General features: G+C 37.7%; 1 protein-coding gene across 8 annotated transcripts in view; it reads right to left on the bottom strand.

Annotated features, from left to right (window-relative positions):
* The window catches only part of ZNF521 (zinc finger protein 521), a 328366-nt gene that overhangs the window by 22609 nt on the left and 281951 nt on the right, over positions 1-23806 (bottom strand). For all 8 annotated transcript variants that reach the window (XM_060775191.2, XM_060775188.2, XM_060775187.2 and 5 more), the window contains 2 exons: positions 21904-22035; positions 17179-17294 (listed from right to left, as the gene is read on the bottom strand). In XM_060775191.2, coding sequence (XP_060631174.1) covers positions 17179-17294; positions 21904-22035 — 248 coding nt within the window. The remainder of the gene's footprint in view (positions 1-17178; positions 17295-21903; positions 22036-23806) is intronic.

The raw sequence follows: 23806 nt of genomic DNA, 5'->3' as shown, positions 1-23806 counted from the left end.
CAGATACATGTGTTTAAATGCAACAGCTTCTAGCTTTTCTTTTCTCTTGCAAACCAGAATTTAAGGCCTCCTGGAATTTGCTTAATTCACTCAGGTTCAGAGAATTAGATCGTAGTAAAAAATTAGGAGGGAAAGATTGCTTTATTTCTAAATAAACATATCTAGCAGTTGCTAAGTACCTGAGCAGTATGGACGGAGCACACAATAAAAATAAATAAAAAGTCCACAGTGAAAAATCATGGTAAATTTAAGTGTCATATCACTAGTAGTATCATATGCCCTAACCAAAAGGATTCTTTTAAATAGCACTTTAAGGCCCATCTATACTGCCATACAATCACACAGGCTAATGTGATTGAACCACTTAATTTGACCTGATCGCAGGTGAAAAAACACAAAGAAAGGTCTGAATCCTGCAGCAAGATCTGGACCTTTCCCAGTGATGGAGAAGCTATTGTGGAGCCCAAGGTGGCATCCAGGATGGGCTCAGGCAGCTTGGCAAGTGGGATAGTAGTGCATTCCCCCTAAAAACCTCATTGCCCCCCAAAAGGCCAGAAAATCCCTGCTAATTTGCTATGTACTTCCTGATTCTTCAGCATTCAGCAAGCAAAGGAGCTTCAGGAGAGGATAGACTTACTCCTCCCAAGCCCCTTTTGTATCCCACCCCCTTGCACCAAAGACTGGAGAAGAGGGACCAGCTCCTAGGTCCTAAGTTAACAACAAGGAGCAACAAAACACAAAAGGAAATCAGAAATAAATATTGCTGAAGCAATAAAATATGTCTATGTTTTTTTTCTTTCCATCTATGTTATCAGAGTTCAGAATCTAGAGCATCAGGAAGAGGCCACGGTAACAGAGCACTGCTCCAAATCTCCATAGTCCAATTCTGACCTTCCCTTGCTTCAATCAAGGCTGCTGTCACACCTCAGTTGTCTTCAGGCAATGCTTTCGCTCTGTAAAAATCTTCATATGGGGTCCATTCCAGATATGACCTGGTGTGCTTATAGTCCCTGCTCACATGACTCCTATGCCTTGGGAAATGTGGAGGCAATTAGTTTTCTACCTCTGAGTTCACTGCCTGAGTTGAGGAAGGCAATAAACCTGGGGAGAGAGATGAGCAGAGCATAGTTGCTAGTGCAAAATTAGGTGATGGGTGGGTAAGTGGTCTTCAGTTTGCTGCATTTTAGGCAAGTGGTGTATACAAATGTTTAAATAAATAAATAAATAAATAAAAAGCCAGCCTGCCAACAAATCAGCCGAAGGCTCAGAGAAGTGACAAAAACCATTTAGCTCACCACCCTTCTCATACAGAGATTCCATCAGGAAAGCAAAGCAAATTAGAGACTCCCTAAGTCAAGGAATCAGTTTAAAACAGGCAGATCCCCATTGGTACAATATTTTTTTCTAAAAGAGGCCTGCAATAAATCTCTCTTCCAGCTCTTTTCCCATTTAGACAACAATTTAACATTAATACACATCACCAAGCCACTTCTACCAGGCAGAAGTCATCTGACAGTTTTAACACCAAGAGATCTCATAGTAAAGGCAACCGGCAAAGGCACGCAAGTGGAGGCACAGATGGTGGGAGGGGATGCAGGGTGCTCTCAGCAGGCTACAGTAGAGATGCATTAACTCCACAGAGGGGTAAGGACTTCCCACCAGTACAGTCATAAATTATAACTGAGCCAGGGAGTGAGTTCTTACTGCCTGTCTCACAGCAAATATACTGTTCCATTTTCCTGCACAATCACCTTTCACCTTGACAAACTCAAAGCAAAGCAAAATGCACTGCTAATATCTAGTGCTACAGCATTTCTTTATGTGGCGTGGCATATATTGGCAGGAGATGTACTCACAGACTAAGAGAGAGAAAAACTACCGGTCTAAGACTGATATACACACAGTGTACCTTTTACTGATGCATTTGATAGAATAAATCTATAATGAACTCGGAAAAAAATACATCCCCCAGTTGTACATAGTAGTTTTGTGTAAAGGTTTACCATATATTCGGTGTCCTTTAACAAAACACTGGAATACTCATGTCTTTGGCTAATGCTCAAAGCAAATTTTCATTCTGCACTAAATAAATGTCCTCCACATTCTGCTCAGGCATGGTATTATCCAGACATTAATGCAACCAAAGCAAATATAGCTTTAAAAATGGAAGAGATCTCCAGTAAATGGTATATCCCGACAAGTAACTTGCAAAAATCATGGTTTCATCCATGTCAATACAGATTACCACTGAGCTACAGAGTTAGTTCCTATACATTTCTTGCAGTAGACTACTGGGTATGCTACAAAAGAAGGAAGTGCTGAATCAGCTGTTATGCTAATTTATGCCACAATGAACATGTTACTGGCTAATATATAGACCTTGCTGGACTACAAATGCCATTTCTAGGTAATACCATTTTAAAGGCTCAAAGTAACTTAGCGACCACAAGGCTGCAAGGGACATGCTGAACTCACAAGAAAAGATAAAAAGCTCATCGCTTGAACTGATCAAGTGCCCTGTCAAACAATGTATTTTTTCACATTACACAATTTTAGCATTATGATTCCACTTTAATAGCTGTAGTTCCATCCTATGGAACCCTGGAATTTAGGGAGCGGTATTTACAGTTCTTAGGGTGCATCTGCACTGTATAACGAATGTAGTTTGACTCCCCTTTATCAGCCATGTTTCAATGTTATGAAAGCAAGATAATTGTAAATTTACAAGGTCTTTAGCCTTTTCTGCCAAAGGGTGCCACTGCCTCAGAGAAATACAAATACCAGAACTGCATTACATTGAGCTATGACAGCTGAAGTGGTGTATTTTTTTATTGTATCAGAAGAAACCGGGGGTAGAGTAATAATAATAATAATAATAATAATAATAATAATAATAATACTTTATTTGAACCCCGCTACCATCTCCCCAAGGGACTCGGTGCGGCTTACATGAGGCCAAGCCCAAACAAAACATCAATAAAACAATCAATACAATACAATTCATATAAATCACATAAACAAAAAATAAGCAATAAACAATCAACAGTGACATACAAGCAATGGCCGGGCCAAATGTAATAGATTAAAATTAAAAAATAATGCTGACGTGAACAAGGTAGGATATAACTGGGATAAGATTTGCATTGTATTTAAAAACACAAAGTTTTAAAAACTCAGCATTATACTAAATGTTCTTTGACCTGTAGCTGGCCACTTGGGAGTGCCTCTGGTGTTGCTGTAAGCATGTTCTCCACTGTGCATGTGGTAGGGCTCAGACTGCATTGTAGTAAGTGGTCTGTGGTTTGCTCTTCTCCACATTCGCATGAAGTGGTGTTAAACTGCCTTAATTCTACAGTGTAGATACACCCTCAGTCAGAATGTTCTAGTGCTACAATAGATGGCAGACACAGGGATTCCATAGGTTCCATAGGATCCTACTGCAGGTGCTGAAGTGGAACCATAGTTCTATAATTATGTAATGTGAAAGGACTCCAAGACTCTGCCACGTGTTTTTATTAGGAAGAAAAAAAGATGTGACTATAATGCATACCAAAATAAGCAAAGCTGCAAGTCTTTCTGAGAGTAAGTCCCACTATGATCAGTGGGATTACTTGTGAACAGACATTGCTAGGACTACAGTGTACATTTGGGATTTAGCATACCAAGGACCAGGGGTAACCATGTTTCCAGTGAGCAAAATGGCTGTGCCACACAGAATTTGTTTTGTGAGTCTCTGCAAAAATATCTGTCTTAAAACAAGGTATGAAGTAGTCTGAGAATATAGTCAAGCAAATCCTTTTTTGTTACAGTTTCTGGGACACGGTATTTCATGCAATACTAGTCATAATGTTTTGTAAAAAAATGTATTTACATTTTAAAAAAGGATTCTGTGGATCTGAACCCAAGGGAGAGACATCCTCTGCCAAATTGTCTTGCCCTTAGCTAAGTCATCAATGGAGAAGATTTGTTGTTGTAGGCAGTTTAAGAATTTCACCACTTTTAAAGGGGCGTTTATCCTGCCTTTCACTTTCGTTTAAAGCCTCTGTGTTCCCTGTTCTAAATGACAGCACCGCAAGCACTGCTTTTAAGCACGATTCATCTTGCCTACCACATCTCAGGTTTTTACACAGAGCACCACTCTCTCTCCAACAATGGAGTCTTACTCCTTCATAGCTGCAGGGCAGAGGCTGTAACTAGCAGACGACTTGCTGCCAAATATCACAATAAAAGATACAAATGTGAATTCCTCTTAAAATACAGGTTCAGCTCTGGAAAGAATCTCGCACTAGCAAACTCAAGTCACTAGTACATAATGCAGTCCTCCTGTGAAAATGGCATCTGAGCTAGTGGTACAGAAAAACGCATTAAAGTGTTACAAGGTTTTTTCCTTGTTTGCTTTTAAGTTATGGGCTGATAGTGGCAAATGCTGTTCATTGTATTCCTCTCTTTCTTGCCTAATACTGTATTGGTTTCCTTGGTTTGGCAATGGTACTTTATAATCCTTGAAAAACACTCTGACTTGGCAAAAGTTGTGATGGTATAGGAAAGCTGTCATCAGTAATTATTCCCATTTTACAGACAGAAAACAGAAGTGGACATTTTTCAGGAGAAATAGAGGTTCTTGAAAGGGAAGTTAGCAAGGAATCAAACAGGCAGGAAGCACGTTGCTTGTGTCCAGGAGTGTCTAATTGGTGAAATTTCTGCATCGTTTATATGAACTCAAATAGGAGGGCAGACACTTTTCCTAGCTGGATTTCTAAAGACTCCTGGGAGTATTTTATGGCAACTGGCATGCAAAGATAAATGCATTCTGGCTTTGTATGGTTTATATTTTCCATAGAAGAAGGAAAACAGAAAATAAGAGATGTATAAAAGGAAAGAGAAGGAGATTTAAAAGGAGTAACTAGTGGATAGGCCAGAAACAAAGTCACAGATTGACAAAGAAAATTGAACAATCTAGATCATTTAAGAAAGAAAAAAGCAAACCAAACCTCTCAAATGTTTGGTTGGGACTTAACAGATTCTTGAAAGAAGCCACAATAGCCTTGCCTCAACTCGACTACTAAACCATGAAGGTATTTCTTCTGGTTTCTTTTCCATTTATGAAGGCAAGGTGGGCTACAGCTATAGTAAAGCATTATACAACAAAAGGTTTCTGGTTGATGCGGGGTAGTGTATGGTCTGAGCTACCATTACAACAGAAATGGCTTTAGACAGCTCCAATTAAAATGTGAATGTAAGATCCTGCCCTGTTATTAGGAGTAAGTACCCTTATTGAGTTTTTTATATTCACTTGATACACTACAGGAAGTCTGGTGGCAAAATGGAGAACTTATGGTAGATCATTAACACTAGTGAATAAACGTTTAAGCTTATTATGTATATTTGCACAAGTCCTAGGATTCCCAGAACTCATAACCCAGTCTTTCTTCTCCAGTCCTCAGGGCAAGGGGGAAGAATCTCCAAGCAGTGCCTTGAAATGTGTGTATGCATATTCTCTTTTAGAACACTTGAAAAAAATGACATATTTTGATGCTTAATGTATCGTGTCTGATGACATCACCAAGACCTAACTCCTGTGACATGACCGGGGGTGATATCTTAGTCTGTAGGGTTTGGACATGACATTTTAGGAACTTGAATGGTACTCATTTGGTGGTCTTATCCCCATGCACCTTCCACCCATGGGAGGTGCCAATAAGGAATTGGAACTGAGACTCAAGCATGCAGGCATATTAGACACCACTGTTGCCACATATCTAATTTGGGTTGTTATTGATAAATACAATAACCCCTAACCACCAAATCCATTGCTATGGAGTCTGTAATTTACCCTGGCATACAGCTCATTTACAGTGGTGTAGCTCTCAGAGCTATTATGACCAATGATAAGCAGAAACCTGATCTTGCCTATTATGTGGCAGTGAGGTTGGTTTAAAAAAAATCTTACTATGCCTGCACTATTGAATCCTAAATACAGGTACTGCCAGTGAGATGCCATCTTTTACACCCAAGAAAAGAGTTAGTTTAGGGGTATAGAACATGACATGTAACACACATGACATGGTTTCAAGAGATAGGTATGGTTGGGGAACTCGGGAGGAACTGGAGAGGGGATGCCATTGTTTTTGCCACTCCTCATGACCATGGATCTGCCACCTGAATTACTGACTTAACTGAAGATGCAGTCATGCACTTTACATGTCTTAATTAGGATAAAATAAACTTTGGAAATAAAAAAAAAATGATATTGTGGATTCCAACTTCCAGCTCTAAAATATGAAAGGGGCTTCCCCTCTTCCTGTGCTCCACTTCCATTTATATGAAGTCGGAAATGTTTCCAGTATTCCGTACAGTAGTTCTGCTTTGAATATAGTATTCCTAAATTGAAAGGGTTTCTAGTAACTATTAAGGAGTCAGGATTGGTAGGGGAGATGGAGGGAGAGTTAGTCACGAGTCTCTTCAAACAGACCCATCTTATAAGCTTTACAAGTCACCCTGATAACAGTCCCAGAGGTGACCATCTGTTACTAACTCTGATTCAGATGAAAGATACTGTAAGGTTAATTCCTGCATAACAGCAAAGAAGCGGAAGATTCAGGGACAAGTCCTAGAATGAAGAGATAGTGCAATTTATAATGTACATGGTAGTCGGTTCATAAAATGTAGCTGAGATAAATTATACAAATACAACTTAAATGTTAAGTTCACCCAAGCCATCTTTGTTTTGCTGTGTATAATTTGGTTCACTCCTGAGATCAAAGGCTACATTCTGAACATATCTGATTCAATTTGACTGGATCAGAATACCACCATTTAAATTGCTGTTTCCAAAATTATCCAATTAATATTAGCTTTCATCTGTTCATATTATGGTGGATCCTAAAAGAATTACTAAATAGATTCCTAAAAAGGATTGTTCCAGTACATTCTTACTATTCTCCCAGTGCATACTTGAATAAAAGTTTAATTCAGGAATGTCATCCCAGATTAAACAAATAGTATTTTTCCAAAAAGGTATCTGTGCAACACCTTTTTGATAGTAAAAAAAGAATTATCCATCTAGCACTGTTGAATTGCTCTATGAGAAGGAAGACATGGTTAACAATTACAATGGGGTAACAAATCTGTTTTATATGTAGACCATTAACATGGCCTGCTGGTTTCACAGGTTTGGAATCCTAAAAACAAAGCATACAATTGGATATGAATTTTACAGAGAAAAGATCTTGAAGCATGTTTGCTAATGTGATAAGTAAAATCAAACAAAAATTGATTTCAAGGAAAAAAATCACTTTTATAAATAATTCTAATAAAAGCTAATAGTTAAGAATAATTACATGTTTTCATATCAGTCATATGCAAAGTGAATGAACTATCATAAAGTCTCCAAGTAGCATGTAGCCTACAACAAAAACTGCAAGGAATTCTGAGTGACCACATTTCCAGTAAGCAGAACAACATATTACTCTGCATTAAACTGATTGAAATGAATGGGAGAATCCGACAGTAAAAATGCAGTATGTCGAAAGTTAGCCCCTCCTCCTGACATCCACACCAGACATCACCAGGAAGCACACAACTTTGGGTTTATGTTTAGTCTTGGTTTTTGTGGTGCAGGAAACAGAAGGTGAAAGGTTCTGTGGACTTTCTGTGGAATATCACTCAACACTGGTTTCTATTACTTTTGCTGCCAGGCTCTCATTCCATTTGCATAGTTTCTTACACATTGTGGAAGAGTCAACTTGCTATAGAGTATTCTTGGAGATAGGCAGCCCAACAAAAAAATTACTCAAATTTTTAAATATTCTTTCACATTTCTATAGAGGTTCCACTGAATACGGGTACAGTAGTTTCACCCAGAATGTGAAAGCAGCAGTGGCAATTATTATGTTATTGTACATCAGTATATAATTTGTATATATGGAAGTCTCATACAGTTGGGCTATTTAATGTGATTTTGATTTCTAATATGTGCAACTTGTGCAAGAGAGATGCTCTTTTTAGGCTTTCAATTAAAAGGGAATGCGCCCTTCTGTCACCATCCTCCATTACTTTCCATAAATTAAAGGAAAATGTCTGCTGCATGAAATCTTCTTTACTTGTGGAGATTCTATGTGCATTTCAAAACACTGGCAAGTCATTGTTCTAAGTAGCCCAAATAGTCTACACTGAGCCAACGAGGGAAGCAACAGAATGTGAGATGAAGCTAGCATCTTAGATACCACAATCAACCAACTTCATTTCTGAGGATCACTTGGACTCCCACTTTCTCTTCATGGGAATTAAGTGATGAAGGCTCGTGGGGAAATTCCCTGTGGTTTAGAGCTGGGTATTTCTGATTCAGGAAGACTTGGCTCAGTCAAACTCTGCTTCCCAATACAGTTCCCTCTTACTAACAGTTTTGGCACCGGTGCTGTTGTTCTGCATAACAATTTATAGTGGGAGAGAAATGATGATCTTATCTTTTCCATACAATATGAAAACAAGGTATTTTTGTTCAAATGGCTATCTATCTATCTATCTATCATCTATCTATCTATCTTACTATCATGTTTTCTAATTATGCCGTACTCTCAACATGTCCTTTTACATTTGGTATTAATTGGTAAAACATTTTTTACTGTTTTTCAACAGGACCAAACTTTCCCAATCATGAGTTTTAACTTAATATGAAGATTTTCACAAGAGCAAATAGAGAACATATAGCAAAGACATTTAACATTCTGCTACATTTTCAGACTAAAGAGGTTAAGTACTGTATGATTAACCGATCACTAGATGTGGCAGAATGAGCCAATTCTATTTCATATGTGGAAACACATAAAGAAATATGGCAATTATGTGTCATGAAGCAGTAGTCAGTGGGAAATCTATGATTGGGTGAAATGGCAACAACATATAACTCTACATATTGAAAATGCCAAAATAAAACAAAAACACGGCCTTATCCACACATGGTGGACAATTCCTCTTGTACAGTAATACAATTCTATACCTCCAGCATTTGGTTTAGAAATAATATTGTTCCAATCCTCTTGAGAAAGGAATGAGGTCTTAAGGGTGTTCTAGATCTTGTGGAAATTTTTATAAGACTTGGATTCTGTTTTAGAGTCTTTTCATCCACTATATTATGGGCCTATACTAGATGTCTTTGTAGGAATTGAGAAAAAAATTCAGGGCAATTATTCTGACCGTCCTGCTAGAAGGGAAGTTTTTCACCTAGTCCTTAACACTGTTTATCATTTTGACTTGAATAACTGCTCATACCACATTTGGTATAAAGCTAAGGCCTGGAGAGAATGCTATCATCTAGGGAACATTAGAAAACAATCTGGGGCATGTTTTATTTGGTGAAGGTTTTCTGTCATAATCCAACATGACCTTGAGGTTGACCAACCTGAGAGCACAGTGCCAGTGGGCCTAGAGCAGTGGTTCTCAACTCCCAGGAATCCCAGCCAGTTTACCAGCTGTTAGGATTTCTGAGAGTTGAAGGCCAAAACATCTGGGGACCCAAAGGTTGAGAACCACTGACCTAGAGGAATGTGTCAGGTTTTCCCTCCTGAAATTTTGACCAGCAGGTGTTGGGAGGACTGTGACAAACCTGCTTCAGAAATTAATTCTAGGCCAGGCTTGTGTGCTATGTGGTGTGCACTTATACAGGGGAAAGTATTACTGCAACAGTAGGGGTTCATTTAATTCCACACATTCCAGTTTTAATTCTTGTTCATTCTAGGGAGTGCTGTGGCAAGAAAAACAACAACACTGGATTAAAATGAAAGTATTAACTTAAATAAAACTTGCAAACTAAACTGAACAAAACTACAGATGTTGCGAACCTTGGACCAATTATTATTGTTCACTCTTGTAACTATTGTGAAAGTTCAGCAACAAAGGGAGAAAAGATCTGTCTATGCCTGTCTAAATTCCTTGAAAGAATATGTGATTATGTGATCAATTACCAATGAAATAATCAGGAAATATGCCAAACCTGATTCATTTGAACAATAAAATGTATTTATAACAGGAAACTGCATGCAAAATGACAACAGAAAACCCTTTATAGGCAAACAGACCAACAATTTAGACCACAACAAGCAAGTTGGGGTTGTTAGTTACTGTGTGCATTGACATTAAAATTCATTTTATATGGACTGGAATATAATATTATTTTATGGACATTATTTTTATAAAATGTACAGTGGAATCCAAATCAGCGACCAGAGTTTTTTGAGTTAAAATCAGGTAATTCAACATGTGTCCATAAGGACCTGTATAGAACATAAGGACTTGTCTGGAGAAAAACCCATAGCCAGATACTAGCCAAGCTATTTGTTCATTTTACATACTTCTTGGTACAATGAGAATGTGACTGTGGCATATCAGACCTGGTGGATTTTACAAGGGACTATAAATATTCATGGTCTAATGAACCACCTACCCACTGGGAGTGATTACATTTGAATAGGCCAATCAAAGAAGGTTGGGTTCACACACTCCAGACCAGGAAGTTTCTTTTTCAGAAAAGAATTACCTTATGAAAGACTAATATGGCTGTAAAATTCTTTAATCCCCAGGGGAGAAGAGGAATAGTGGAAAGAATTCAAAGTATTTTTCCTTAGGCATTAAATCTTTAAAGGCACACACACACACATGCACACACACACAGGGACTGAAGTATATTTGGGAATACTTTTTTTTGTCCAAGATTTCTGTTATGAACTTTCTTATACCAAAAAACCCAGTTTAGTATTTGGGGGAGATGGTCTGCAAAAAATACATGATATCTGTTTTGGATAATCCTGTAAATTATTATAAGTTTTTTTTCCTATAAAGAAAATATAAGAAAACAAAACTATCATAACATTGATGAAAATTTGCCTTTAACAAACTAAAACCGTCTTTGTATTTCAAATGATAAATGAACATACTAAAAATGAGGTCCATCATATACATAAGAATTTAATTGTTGGCAACTGACAATCAATGCATTGTAACATTATGACTAGTAATACTTTTTCATTTGTATAGTGCCAAGGCTTATTAAATATGGTTTCCTGTGGGGAAGCAGATTGTGATTACTGGATGGCATATGTTATGTACCAGAAACTAGAGCTGATGTGGTCTACCCAATGCAATTTTCTGAATCAGCAGCACCACAAATATCCAAACCGAATCTAAAGTTGACCAAAAACTGATGTGTAACCCTTTTGGCAGTAATGCTGGAGAGTGGTCCCTAGTCAAGTGGTCCCTGCTAAAAAACGAAATGAAACAAAACAAAAAAACCCCAAAGGTTGGAAACCACTGCATTAGAGTGCAGAAAGGTAAGGCCATGTAAACAGGCATATGACACCGACAGACCAGTATTCTGAAATGCAGACCCCGCACACCCTCAGAACATAGAAATCAAAATTGTATTTGGTTGCTTTACCTCTTCTTAACACTTTCATCATAGCCATTTGCTAATGTAGACACTTTCTTTTTGCTAAGTGCTGGGGTAAAAGAGTTTGGGAGGTGAGAGATTATGTTTGAGAAAGTGACGAACACAATGAAATCTCAAAGCAGACTGATCATGGTTCTGGTAGTCTCCCTAAAGACCCATGGTAGAGTCTCCCAAAAGATGCACAAATATCTGTGTGAATGCACTCTTGACAATTCTTATAAAGGTCTGTATCCATTTTGGATAGAGCTACTAATGACACATTGTTTCCAATGCCTGTTTCTCTTGGTTCCCTTTTGAGGAAATCTAAAGCACTTCAACTTTCTTTCCCATTGATCTGTTAACTTACTCCTTTGGATATTTGAATATTTTGTTTGGACTTAGAATTGTTTTAGATTATATGACAAATGAAGGGTGGAGAATTGGGGACCTCCATGAGTTAATTATTAAATGTAACAAGCAATGGCAATAGTTCAATTGGAAAACATACCTGCAGTGAGTTATGGGAATGAATTACCTTCAGACTATTACCTTCAAAGAGTCTAAGCCCTGGTACAAATTAAGCATGTGTCTCAACTCTCTTGGAAATTCCTCTCATATCTTTGAAATATTCTCTAACACTGAACTGTTTTGCCTTCTACAGCTGGCTAAAATCATCATATTAAAGCCATTTGTTCAGTATCAGCGGGAACACTGGCAATAGATTCTTGAGTACAGTTTGGTATAGGTTTCGTGTACCTTGCTGATTTAAAAATTCTGATGCTTTTGGTTGGATTTTTACATGTGCTAAATAATGCTGTTTCTCTCTGCTTCAAATCATGTCTACTGATACTCAGGAATTCTAAAAAAACCCAGGCTATTATATATGAAGATGTTGGCCTAAAGCTGACTAATATTAATTGGATTTCAGGTAGATTTCCTTTCAAAGAAGCACCGAAAAGATATTCCTTACTGGATGCATAATCACAGCTGGCCTTCAGGGCCTAAAAAGCAGTGGCTGTTCCCCCTTTTCTCAGTGACTCCAGGGATTTGGAAATGTCAACTCTAATCCTTTACTTCATTTAAAAACCACATTCTTTAGCCATTTTCCTTGTGAAGATATTCTTGAAATTTTAAACTGATTGCTTGGATTGGAAGTAAAGGATGTTTTCTTTCCTGGATGCTACCTATGAATCATCAGAGAAGCAATAGTAAGGTGGTATTGTTGGCTTTATGCCCACCATAATCTCATTTCTTAGACACTTGATTGGAAGCCCTCTCATAGCCTCTGTCTAGAAATTAAACACAAGCGACCTCTGCCCCAAGGAGTGGCAGCTCAATAGCTTGAGTAATAGTATCATTAGAGCAGAACTAGCACTAGCATCGTCATTACAAATCTGTAACCTTTTGGCTGACCCTAAAGAGACTTCGGTTGGCTTAAAAATGCGTAGGCTGATAATCCTTTGAAAGGTCTGCTTGAACAGATTTCCTGCATGTATCCATTTGGCATGTTGGTTATGACACACCATTATCACGACCCTTCAGTGATAAGTATATTTTTTTCTCTATTTTTTTCCTCTTGGTGATGTTCCTTTCAGCCTCTAGGAAGGTAGAAAAAAATCAAGGACTTATCTCAAAATCCTAAATTTGCAACCAAAACAAATGGCTGCAAGGTATGAATGCTTCTATTTGTATGATTTTGGGAAGGGGGGCACACATGTTTTCTGTCTGCCTTGAAAATGGCAGCCTGGGTCAACAAAACCCCTTTTGAAATATGGTAAAAAAATCACTAAATCTTTCCAATTGCTCTTCAGGGCAACCTGTCCATCCTTAAAACATAAGTATATTTATATGCTTCCCCATTTATTGATCTAAATTTGCCTTGAAAGCGTCTTAAGGCAGGAAGTTATCTTGCCTTCTCAAACCAGCTACCAACCTTTTCTGGTTCCTTCTCCCCAGCCCAGTATTCCTTACCCTTTTCTGATTTAAAGTCTTTACCACTTAGTGCATCCTTACAAACACACACACACACACACACACACACACACAAAAACAACAACAAAAAAGCAAAAAAAAAAACCTTTCCCCTTTCCTTCCCGTGAAAGTTGTCAATGTATTTCTCTCCATGTTTCTTTTATCAAAAAGTGAGCACAGCAAGATGCTCACATATTTCACCATATAATTTGCTTTCACTTTATGCTCATTTGCATTAATTTTAGTATGCTACCAGATTATCGTTATATTTCTATTTACATAAGATATTTTCTGCTTTCAGTTTTAAATACTTGCATTTGATATTTTAAATAGTGCTAATTTTAGCTCTGCTTTTATGTTGACCAGAGAGAATAATCTCACCTAGAGCTAAATTTGATGCATTGGGGGGTCCAACCTGCACCTCTTGGCTTTCCAAGAAAAATATATCATCTTCACTATGACATCACTGTTTGGTGGTTATTCAGCTTTTGTATATGTTCTCTATTTCAAAAAGACATAGCTACTGGAACTAAGAGATTTCCGCAAAAAGCATATAATTTGTTTTGCCATTTTGTTTTGGCCCTGCCTAACACTGAAACAAAGTTACTAAAACTCCAGGGCATTCCCTGATTTAAGGACTGGAATATCCTGAATTATCATCTAAAGATCCAAGAGTGACTTCTTGTTCACTACAGGTTTTCTGTGGTCAGTGTATACTGACCTATGTCAGTATGTCAGTGCAAGCTATGTTCTTGCACTGAAAGAAATTCCTATGCTTTGATATAAAAGGTTAGCCATTTGGAGTCCTATGAGGAAGAGTGTAATATGAAGATCTACTTTAAATCAAGACAAAATCTAATATGAATGGTAATGATGATGGTGATGGGAATTACAATCTTCTTGTTGTTTTATTCCTTTCCCACATATTTCTAAACCTGTGGGATAATCGTGTAGCTCACCCAGAAATCTAACTGTAATGCTTCACTAACAATGAATAAACAAATAATAATCCCTTGAAAAAAATCACAACAGTGCAATGGAACCCCACTTGGAAAAGAAATAAGCTTCCGCTTATGCCCCACAAGATCCCAAAAGGACCTTGATGAAGCTCTATGTCTTCGCTGGTCATTGACAAGGATGCTCCTTCTCAATGACTCAGTTCCTCAAGTGACCTCTCAGGAAAACATACAGAACAATGAATCATCCACGGAGAACAAACTTAGTGGCAAACAAAGAAACAAAACCAAAAGTCAGAATTTATAATTTTGTCATATCAAAAGACATCTGGTCATCTAGTCCAACCCCCAGAAGATTAGTATTTGTTATTCCAATAAAAACAATGTAGAAGGATAAGCACAACTTGAACTCAACATGTTCAGTGCTTGACTCTGCCTCATTAGCATATAGATAGGTGCATATTTATTCACAAACACATAAATTACAAGCCATTACATCATTTGGTGCTGTATTATTCCATAGAACTGCAATGTGTAAAATAGCCCAATATTTTGAGCTTTGTAATTTTCTTTATTTTCAACAGCTGTAGCAAAAAATGTTCCTGCCAAATCCATAGATATTAAGTGCTGGCAACTTTAAACACTTTTTCAAATAAATCCTTCGAACTTCACACACAAAACTTTAGATATTCTCCCTTTCTGTTTCTCTCTCTAGAGAACTGCAGTGTCCCTACGAAAGCAAAGTATGGGTTTATAAGTGAACACTGGAGACTCAAACATTCTACCTTTAAAGCTTTCTTCTAGGTTCAAGGGAAGGACTACCAAATGAGATTTAATATAACTATTAAACTGACATAACTATTTTTCCACTGAATATTCAAGCTAAAGCTATCCCTATCTGATTGAACAAGAATACTATGCGATAATTAAAATAAGTGATTTTAAAAAATCTTTTCCCCACCTGTTTATGGTTTTGCGCTTAAGACAACAGGTCACAACCATTCTAGAACAATTTTGAACAGAAAATTAGCATTCAGAAAGACTTTCTCCCCTCCATACATTACACCTAAGATATTTAATGTTAGCATAAACATGTAATGCCAGAATGCAGAGAATATTTCTTTGCAACCTAACATTAATCAGTTATCAGGATTCGTGCCACACCTTTAGGCATATATTTAATTGCCAGACAAGTCCAGATGGGACACTTACTTCACAGCAGTCCCACCTAAATGAAGTGGAATTTCTATGTGCTTGTTGATATATTTTAGCAGGACATACAAATGTTACTATGTTTGGACATCACTGAAGAAGCTTATTTTTGTTCACATTTGAAGGCATAATTCTACCATACTCATGTACTTCCCTAATCTTAACAAAAATTTCACTCCCATCCATAACATAGAGCAGTGCTTCTCAACATGTGATGGGGGTTTCAGAGGGCCAAAGATCATCACAAAACACCTATTTCTGATGGTCTTAGGAACCCCTTTGGCAGAGAAGGCTGAAGATCTCTCCGCCTGCCCTTCTCTTCCTTTTTGGAAACAGACAGTGAATCTTCCCACCAAAAGTCTTCCTCCTGCTCTCTGGATGTAAGTGAACTAACACTCCAAAACTCAAGGTCAATGCCCACCAAATCCTTCCAGTATTTTCAGTTCATCATGGAAGTTCTGTGTGCCAAGATTTCATTTCGGGGGGGGGGGGGGCAAAAAAATTTCAGGGGGGTTTTTGGGGGGGGCTGAGTTTCGGGGGGGGGGGGCTGAGTCTGAGTGAAAGAGGGTCTAGCCTAGCAAACCTTTTGTATCATTACCCCAATACCCCCATATATATGGGATATATTGAGTATGGTGATCAGATCATGATATGAATAAACATAAGTTTAAATAATGCACCAGTAAGGCCTTTTCGCGAACCACCATGAGAATTTCGGGGGGGGGGGGCTGAAGCCCCCCGAGCCCCCCCCTGGCTACATGCCTGTATTCCACTGTTCATGGAGTTTGGAATGCCCTCTTATTTTAGGTGAATTATAAATCCCAGCAACTACAATTCCCAAATGTCAAGGTCTATTTTCCCCCAAACTATACCCAGTGTTCATATTTGGGCATATTGAGTATTCGTGCCAAGTTTGGTCTGGATCCATCATTGTTTGAGTCCACAATGCTCTCTGGATATAGGTGAACTACGACTCCAAAACTCAAGGTCAATGCCCACCAAACCCTTCCAGTATTTTCTGTTGGTCATGGGAGTTGTGTGTGCCAAGATTGGTTCAATTCAATTGTTGGTGCAGTTCAGAATTGTCTTTGATTGTAGATGAACTAAAAATCCCAGCAACTACAACTCCCAAATGCCAAAAATCACCCCCCCCCCAATCCCACCAGTATTCAAATCTGAGTGTATCAGGTATTTGTGCCTAACTTGGCCCAATGAATGAAAATACATCCTGCATATCAGATATTTACATTATGATTATTAACAGTAGCAAAATTACAGTTATGAAGTAGCAACGAAAATAATTTTATGGTTGGGGGTCACCACAACATGAGGAACTGTATTAAGGGGTCGCGGCATTAGGAAGATCGAGAAACACTGGTATAGAGAGATGTTTTTCTTGTATAAAACTCCGGTTAGTTCTTGGAGTTATCTTGGATGGCTTCACATGTGGACTTCCTGCAAAAAGGTGTCTTTTCCCCCTTCTGCTTCACCATCCCTTTGCTCCCATTTTGATGAAGTACTCACCAGTTCTTGTGATGAAGTTACTCCCCAACTGACTCTGGTCAATAATATATGCTACAATCCCCTCTATTGAAGCACTTTTAATGAGCACAGTACCTGCAGTTCTGTTTGGAAGAAGAACTTCTGTGGGCACTGTGTACAGTCATAGATCTTGTCTTCTTGCCCGTGGGCCGAAAAGATGTGTTGCTGCAACTTGTTGGCTTGAACAAATACTGAAACGTTGAAAAGAAAATGTGAACTTTTTGTTATTTTGTCTTTTGAATAGAGAGATTTTTCTTGTGAACCTTTCCTCATTAACTCACAGCAATTGCAAAGGGTACAATTATCCAGGAAACCTATAATTTCTGATTATACTGTTGCTATAATAGGCACCAGCCATGATTGCTCAGCTCTACATTCAAATCCTAATTTTCTTTTCTTCTCTTTGTAAAAGAACCATGCCTGCATGTCTGGTAAAAACATAATCAAATAACATTTAAAATCTAAAACATTTAGAAACTATCTTTTCCTTCTTGCCTCAGTAATTTCGCTCTTACCACAGTCATTTCAGAATGAACCAGACCACATTGAAAATCAAGAGCAAGACTTAAAAAATCTTTGCTATTGAGAAATTTGCAAACAATAGAAGAAAAAGTCTTTTTTATTTTGCTTTGCATTTGCTCAAAAGTTAAATTTAACAAACAATCCTGTATTTAAATATGTTACTGTTAAAAATTATATCCCACAGCTATATTGGGGCAATGTCTATAAACGTAAAACAGAACTGCAGGTAAATTCTCTTTGGATACTTTAAGATCAACTCTGAGTACACACTGAATGCAAGGGTTTCAATAATATAAACATGTTCAATTTTAATGACTACAAAACAAGGCCCTAAGACTGTGTAACAGTTTACCTAGGAGACATACTATTAATAATTAAATTGTATATGCCAGAGGCAGTGTTTGGGTTGGCAGCACTGACTTCTGATGGATGCCTGGTGCACTGTGACCTAAAAAAAGTTTGCATCTACAATATTAATCTGTATAGGCATGGAAAGGATTTATTAAAGATGCTGGCATTTAAAATTGACTCCATTCCTAATCATTAAAATAATTCTAATTGAATGCCAACAAACAAAGAAAGAAAGAATTAGAATCGTGTGCTTGTGAGTCATACATTTTAATCACATTTCTCATTACCTTAAAAAGGATTAGATTCCATTTTCCATATAAAATATATATTGGTGAATTTAGGTTCTTGTTAATATTCTACATACTGAAATAATTTAATAGCATATTACTCAAAAAATATCATTGCTTATGATTAATGTGCTGTGTCTATTTACCCCATCAGCAAAAAAGGCAAATGGGTTTTTAGAAACACAGATTGGAACAGAAGTTATCTACATACTTCCTAACAACATTTTATACAAGACCACAGGCTGAAATATTAAACAATTCTTATTGTTATATTTAAATCGGGGGACATTATGGCAATATACTTCAATAGGGTTCATTTTCAGATCCATTTTGTATATTGTTGTATTTAAAATATACAACCAGACTTTAACTCTCAGAATGACAGGCTCTATTATGGGAACAAAAAAATCCACGTCCTTATACAAAACAGAACTTTTTATAGTTCCAGACATTATTAGTGCAAGCCATGTAGTGAAAATTAACTAAATGTTATAAAGCAGGGGAGACCTATTTAACTAGCACACAGGAAGGTAATAATAAATAGTCACATGAATAGCATGGTTTGCTTGATTTCCTCCTAAAGTAGAGTTGCCAAAGAATAATAATATACTAAATTGCCATGTGATCCTATTAAGATATAGCAACAAAGAACACCCCCATAGTTTCCAGTTGACACAGGTATGACCGTTGCTGGTTTCCCTTATTATCCTTTTAAAAAGATCTTAAAAACAAAAACACTTCAAAAAGTTTAAATTTAAAATATAAATTTGCTTTCATTTGGTTCATCAATGTATATCTCATACTGGGAGTGGGAAAGGGTATCTTGTCTTATTGGTAATAGGCGTATTAAGAGCTATTGGCTGGGGGTTCTCACTCATTTAAGTCACAACCGGAAGAAATTTGTACATTGCAGCTCAGGTAGAGAGAGGATGTTCAGGAGATGGTAGTGAGAAACAGATACAGGATAGGATATTGACAAAGTGAAGGACTGAGGAGGAATGGGGGGAGGGGATGGTGAAATGGTTTGTAGGGAAGTCAGACAAAGCTTTCTAAGTTGTGCTTTTAAAGCAACTTCAAAATTACATTCTCGTCATTTAGTAAGAGATAAAAAATGGTTCAAGTCTACAAAACTGGGGTGTGCTGGTGCTTCATTTCTAAAGTGTTTATAAAGTATACTTAGTGAAAATTTCATTACTATAACGGATAACGGGAGTAAGGAAATTTCATTACTATTTCATTACAGTAACTGCACATACACATAGTTACGATAAGTGGACAAATTTCAGGGGCACATATCTCCATCATTTTTAAGCTATTGGGGTGAAAATTGCTACAATGGTAGAATACATTTACTACTGTTAGCTCACCAAATTTCAGAATATTTCACTTATCCATGGATTTTTGGCAAATTTTCAAACTTTTATGAACATTTTTAATAATTAAGAAAATAGTTTAGGCCCAGAGTTCTCTGCTGTTCTTAAAATGCACTGCTCCTCCTTTTCCGGCCTCTTCTAATGGCGAGTGGCCATTAGTTCCAGGTGATGAATGGCAAAGCAAGAAGGCAACCTTTCTGGATTAATGGCTTTGCTTTCTTGCACTGAATATGAAACTGACTTTTGGAGCTTTCTGAGATTTACAAAACTAAAACAAAATAGCATGAAGTAAGTTTTGATTCTTAAATATTTGGTGTAGGCCACAGAAGCACTTAGGATATGGCTTCCGACTTACAAAACTTCCGATTTTCTTATGATTTCCAACTCTTCCAATTTTGTTGCACATGCCTAGTAAGAGCAGCAGCATCACATAGAACAGTGGTTTTCAACCTGTGGGTCCCAGGTGTTTTGGCCTACAACTCCCAGAAATCCCAGCCAGCTTACTAACTGTTAGGATTTCTGGGAGTTGAAGGACAAAACTTCTGGGGATCCACAGGTTGAGAACCACTGACATAGAGGCTATTATATATGAAACAGTTAGGAACACCACTGATATAAATTTCAAATCACTTAAAATATACTCAAACTAAAAAAATAATAATGGGGCTTTTCAGCTGCAAGTTAGGAGTGTTGCCTGCTCTCAATATACATGAAAAACCAGGCTTGAGTCTCAGATATATTTGTTTTCAAATACATAGTTTTCAGATAGATATGAAAAATCAGGCTTGAGTCCCTCTCTGTGTATGTAGATGTCTGGAAGTGCTGTGTGTTCATAAACATCTGAGCAAAATTCCAGCATGCCTCTGTTCTGCAGTGGGAATTCAAATATGAGGCAATAATAGATTCTTCCCTTTGGGAGAAAATGAGCTTCCCTCTTTGCAGTTTGATGTAGGCATGTATAAGCATACGTTTGCATACATATAAGTACAGTGACCAATCAGGCCACAGCAAAATGGGATTTGTGGTGCTATGAGAACAAAATAAGAAATTTCTTGAATTCCAGACCGACCCTATTTTAGCCCGGTACAAATGTAATGTTCTCTTAAGAATTTACATAGGCAGATGGAAAAATAATACAACAGATTCAATGGGAATCCACCTGCACCTGATTTTGTAGCACACATGCAATGTCTCACACCCTATTTTCCATTTCCTCTGCATAAGTTTAGAATAGTCATGTGTCTCCTATATCAAGCATGTATCACAAACATTCTAGGGAAAAAGTGAAGGCCACAATTCAAAGAGCTACTTTAATATGCTCAAGGGCTATAACTTACTGTTTTCTAATGCATCTCTCAATAAGACATTTAATCCTAAGTGTAATATCACACTCTGCTTTTGAAAGGTGTCTTTAATTCAGAAGCAAAGCATCACTGAACTCCACTGCCTTGGTTTGGGGAATAAGAATATAGAAAACACTTCTGTTGTTGTTCTTGGTGTTATTATTCTATTCATACTTTGCCTTTCCCAATATTGGGACCAAAGGTAGCTTACAAAAGTTAAAACAGATACAGTTAAAAGACACTATAAAAAGAGTGGACATTTGCATGGAAAATACATTGAGTAATTCATGGAAAGTGCTTATAATAATAAATCATATTGGTAATTGGGTTGTTGTAGGCTTGTCGGGCTGTATGGTCATGTTCTCTCCTGACATTTCACCTGAATCTGTGGCAAGTGTCTTCTGAGGATGCTTTCCACAGATGTAGGTGAAACGTCAGGAGAAAATGCTTCTAGAACATGACCATACAGCCTGAAAAATCTACAACAACCCAGTGATTCCAGCCATGAAAGCCTTCGAGAATACATACTGGTAATTGCCTTCTTCCCATTGTAGCCCCTTCCTAGTAGCATGGGATGTGGAATTGAGGAAAGCAAGTGGGGAGAGAAATGAGCAAAACACAGGGACTTCCTTCGAGAGAACAGAATAATATTTTGCTCAACATCAAGACTGTTAAAATCCTGCACCGCTAAGTACGATAAAGTGAATTATATGAAGGAATTTCAAAAGCAATTCAGGTAGATGCATGCCTGATCCTTCTGCACACTTGACTTTTAAAATAATTCCTAATCAATATCACTAATCTGATATCCGCACAAAAGCTGACCCAAAGTCACAGTCTGGTATAAATGACATCATTGGAGAATGTACATGAATAAACTAAAGCCATGGCTGGGAAATGAACTAATCTTGTCAACATACTCACCTGTAAAGCAGACTGGGCATTTGAAAGTCCCCCCCATTCCTTCAAAACTGTGTTCTATCAGATGGCACTGGAGTTTGGCAGGAGAATCAAAGGTCTGGTTGCACAGCTTGCATTCATGGTTTAATCCTTCATCTGATAGTGGAAAAAACATGGAAAAGTTTAGTGTCATTTGTTATACTTTCTTCCCATTTTTTTAGCCAAAGAAGTCAGAGCAGTGCATGTAGAATCAGGATTGCTAAACCAATGACATACTCCATATACTAAACAGCTGCCCACCCAGTTGCACTGAATCAAATCTGCAGTTATTAAACATTTGTTTACTCCTAAGAAATAGAAATATGCACAAATGCAATTGGACTTGTTTGTTACAGCAAAAAGGCAGATGCACCTAATTAAATAGAAAACATACATCTCAAAGTTCTTGAACTGGAAGTGGAATAATTTCTATCTATCTTGCAATTTGTAGCAGATCAAGTAGGGGGCTGGGAGGAGGGGCTATCCCTGATCCTATCCCTGATAGAGATATGTGTGTGTGTGTTGGCTAAAAAAAAAATCACTACAAGCTTCTCTAGACCCTATGATGGAAAGCAATTATGGGAATGGAAGAGAAGAGAGTCAAAAATACTGTAGTTAAACAGAGGGACTGCAAGCTATTTAATTTTTATTTCAATATGCATGTGCCTAAAAACATCAGGGAAAAGAACTTGCCAAAATGTCCTAGTCCTCCATACTCATCTTACCTATCTAAGGCTTACATCTGTAACATCCCATCCAGATTTTCCTCTGTGCCAACTGCCAAAGCCTTAATTTTAAAATGTTCCAAAAACCATGTAAATCTCAATTCTCAGGTTGACATTCAATTGGAAGGAATATACATGTGTATATGTGAATGACAGAGTTTGGAATGTTAGTTTGTGAGGTGTTATACTCATTTTTAGAAACCATGTTTTAAGAGGAGCATGGATTTTTTCCATTTTTTGGGGGGGGGGGTGCTTTAAATTTGTATGGTATCATGAATCTTTGTTGTAAACAAGGAAGCCTTCTGGTATCCTTAAGCTCCTCTCCTCTCCCCTTATTAATTACCACCCTGCTACCGCCTCAAAGGTCCTTTGTTTTATTTTATTTTTCAGCTACAGGCATTCCTTGCACGGCCAAATTGATCCTAAAACCTTCTCTGCTCTGAGCTGCAGCTCTTTGGTGCCCTCCTCCCCCTTTCCATCTCAGGCCTAGCATTAGTCTTTCTTCCCAACAGTATTGCAAGCTCCTTTCGTTCCACCATGGGAGCAGTGATAGGTTGTCCTACTTAGAAACAGTTGCTAGGTAAGACGCAGCTCCCAGCTCTGTTGTACAGGGTTCAATTCCCTCAGCATATCTGAGAAAAGGTCCTTCTGTATGTCACTGGTATGTTATACAAATAGTTTGATCTTACAGGTAAATACACTACCCGATTAATAAAAACAACAACACACAACCGCACCTGGTGTATCACTCCAATGTGTGTGAAGCAGAAAGGTCGCTGTTCTTGCTTTAAAAATGCATTTGTTTCCACGCATCCAAATATAACACTAGGCTATGCCTGTTTAATATGGCACAGCATGCAATGAGTGGTAGCTATGATTGTGAAGATATCATCAAGACGGATGGCGTTAACAACTGAATTAACATTGGTTGTAGCCTGTAATCCATATGCCATCACTTGGACATTCTGACAACTATGAGCAGCTAGACGCAAGAAAAATAATTACATGTGTATCCTTGTTTCAATTTGCAGTACCCAGAATTTGAAATTATCCTTAAGGTAAACAGACAAAATTCACAAACCAGCTGCCCTCTAGTCCACCTAATCCAAAGGCTCTCTGTCTGAACTTACAATTGGCCTACTGAGAAACAACACTGCTAATGA

This window comes from Anolis sagrei, chromosome 4, assembly GCF_037176765.1.
Source record: "Anolis sagrei isolate rAnoSag1 chromosome 4, rAnoSag1.mat, whole genome shotgun sequence".
Lineage (NCBI taxonomy): Eukaryota > Metazoa > Chordata > Lepidosauria > Squamata > Dactyloidae > Anolis > Anolis sagrei.
Note: the sequence above shows the minus strand (reverse complement) of the source record. Positions and strands in the feature narration are given on the sequence as shown.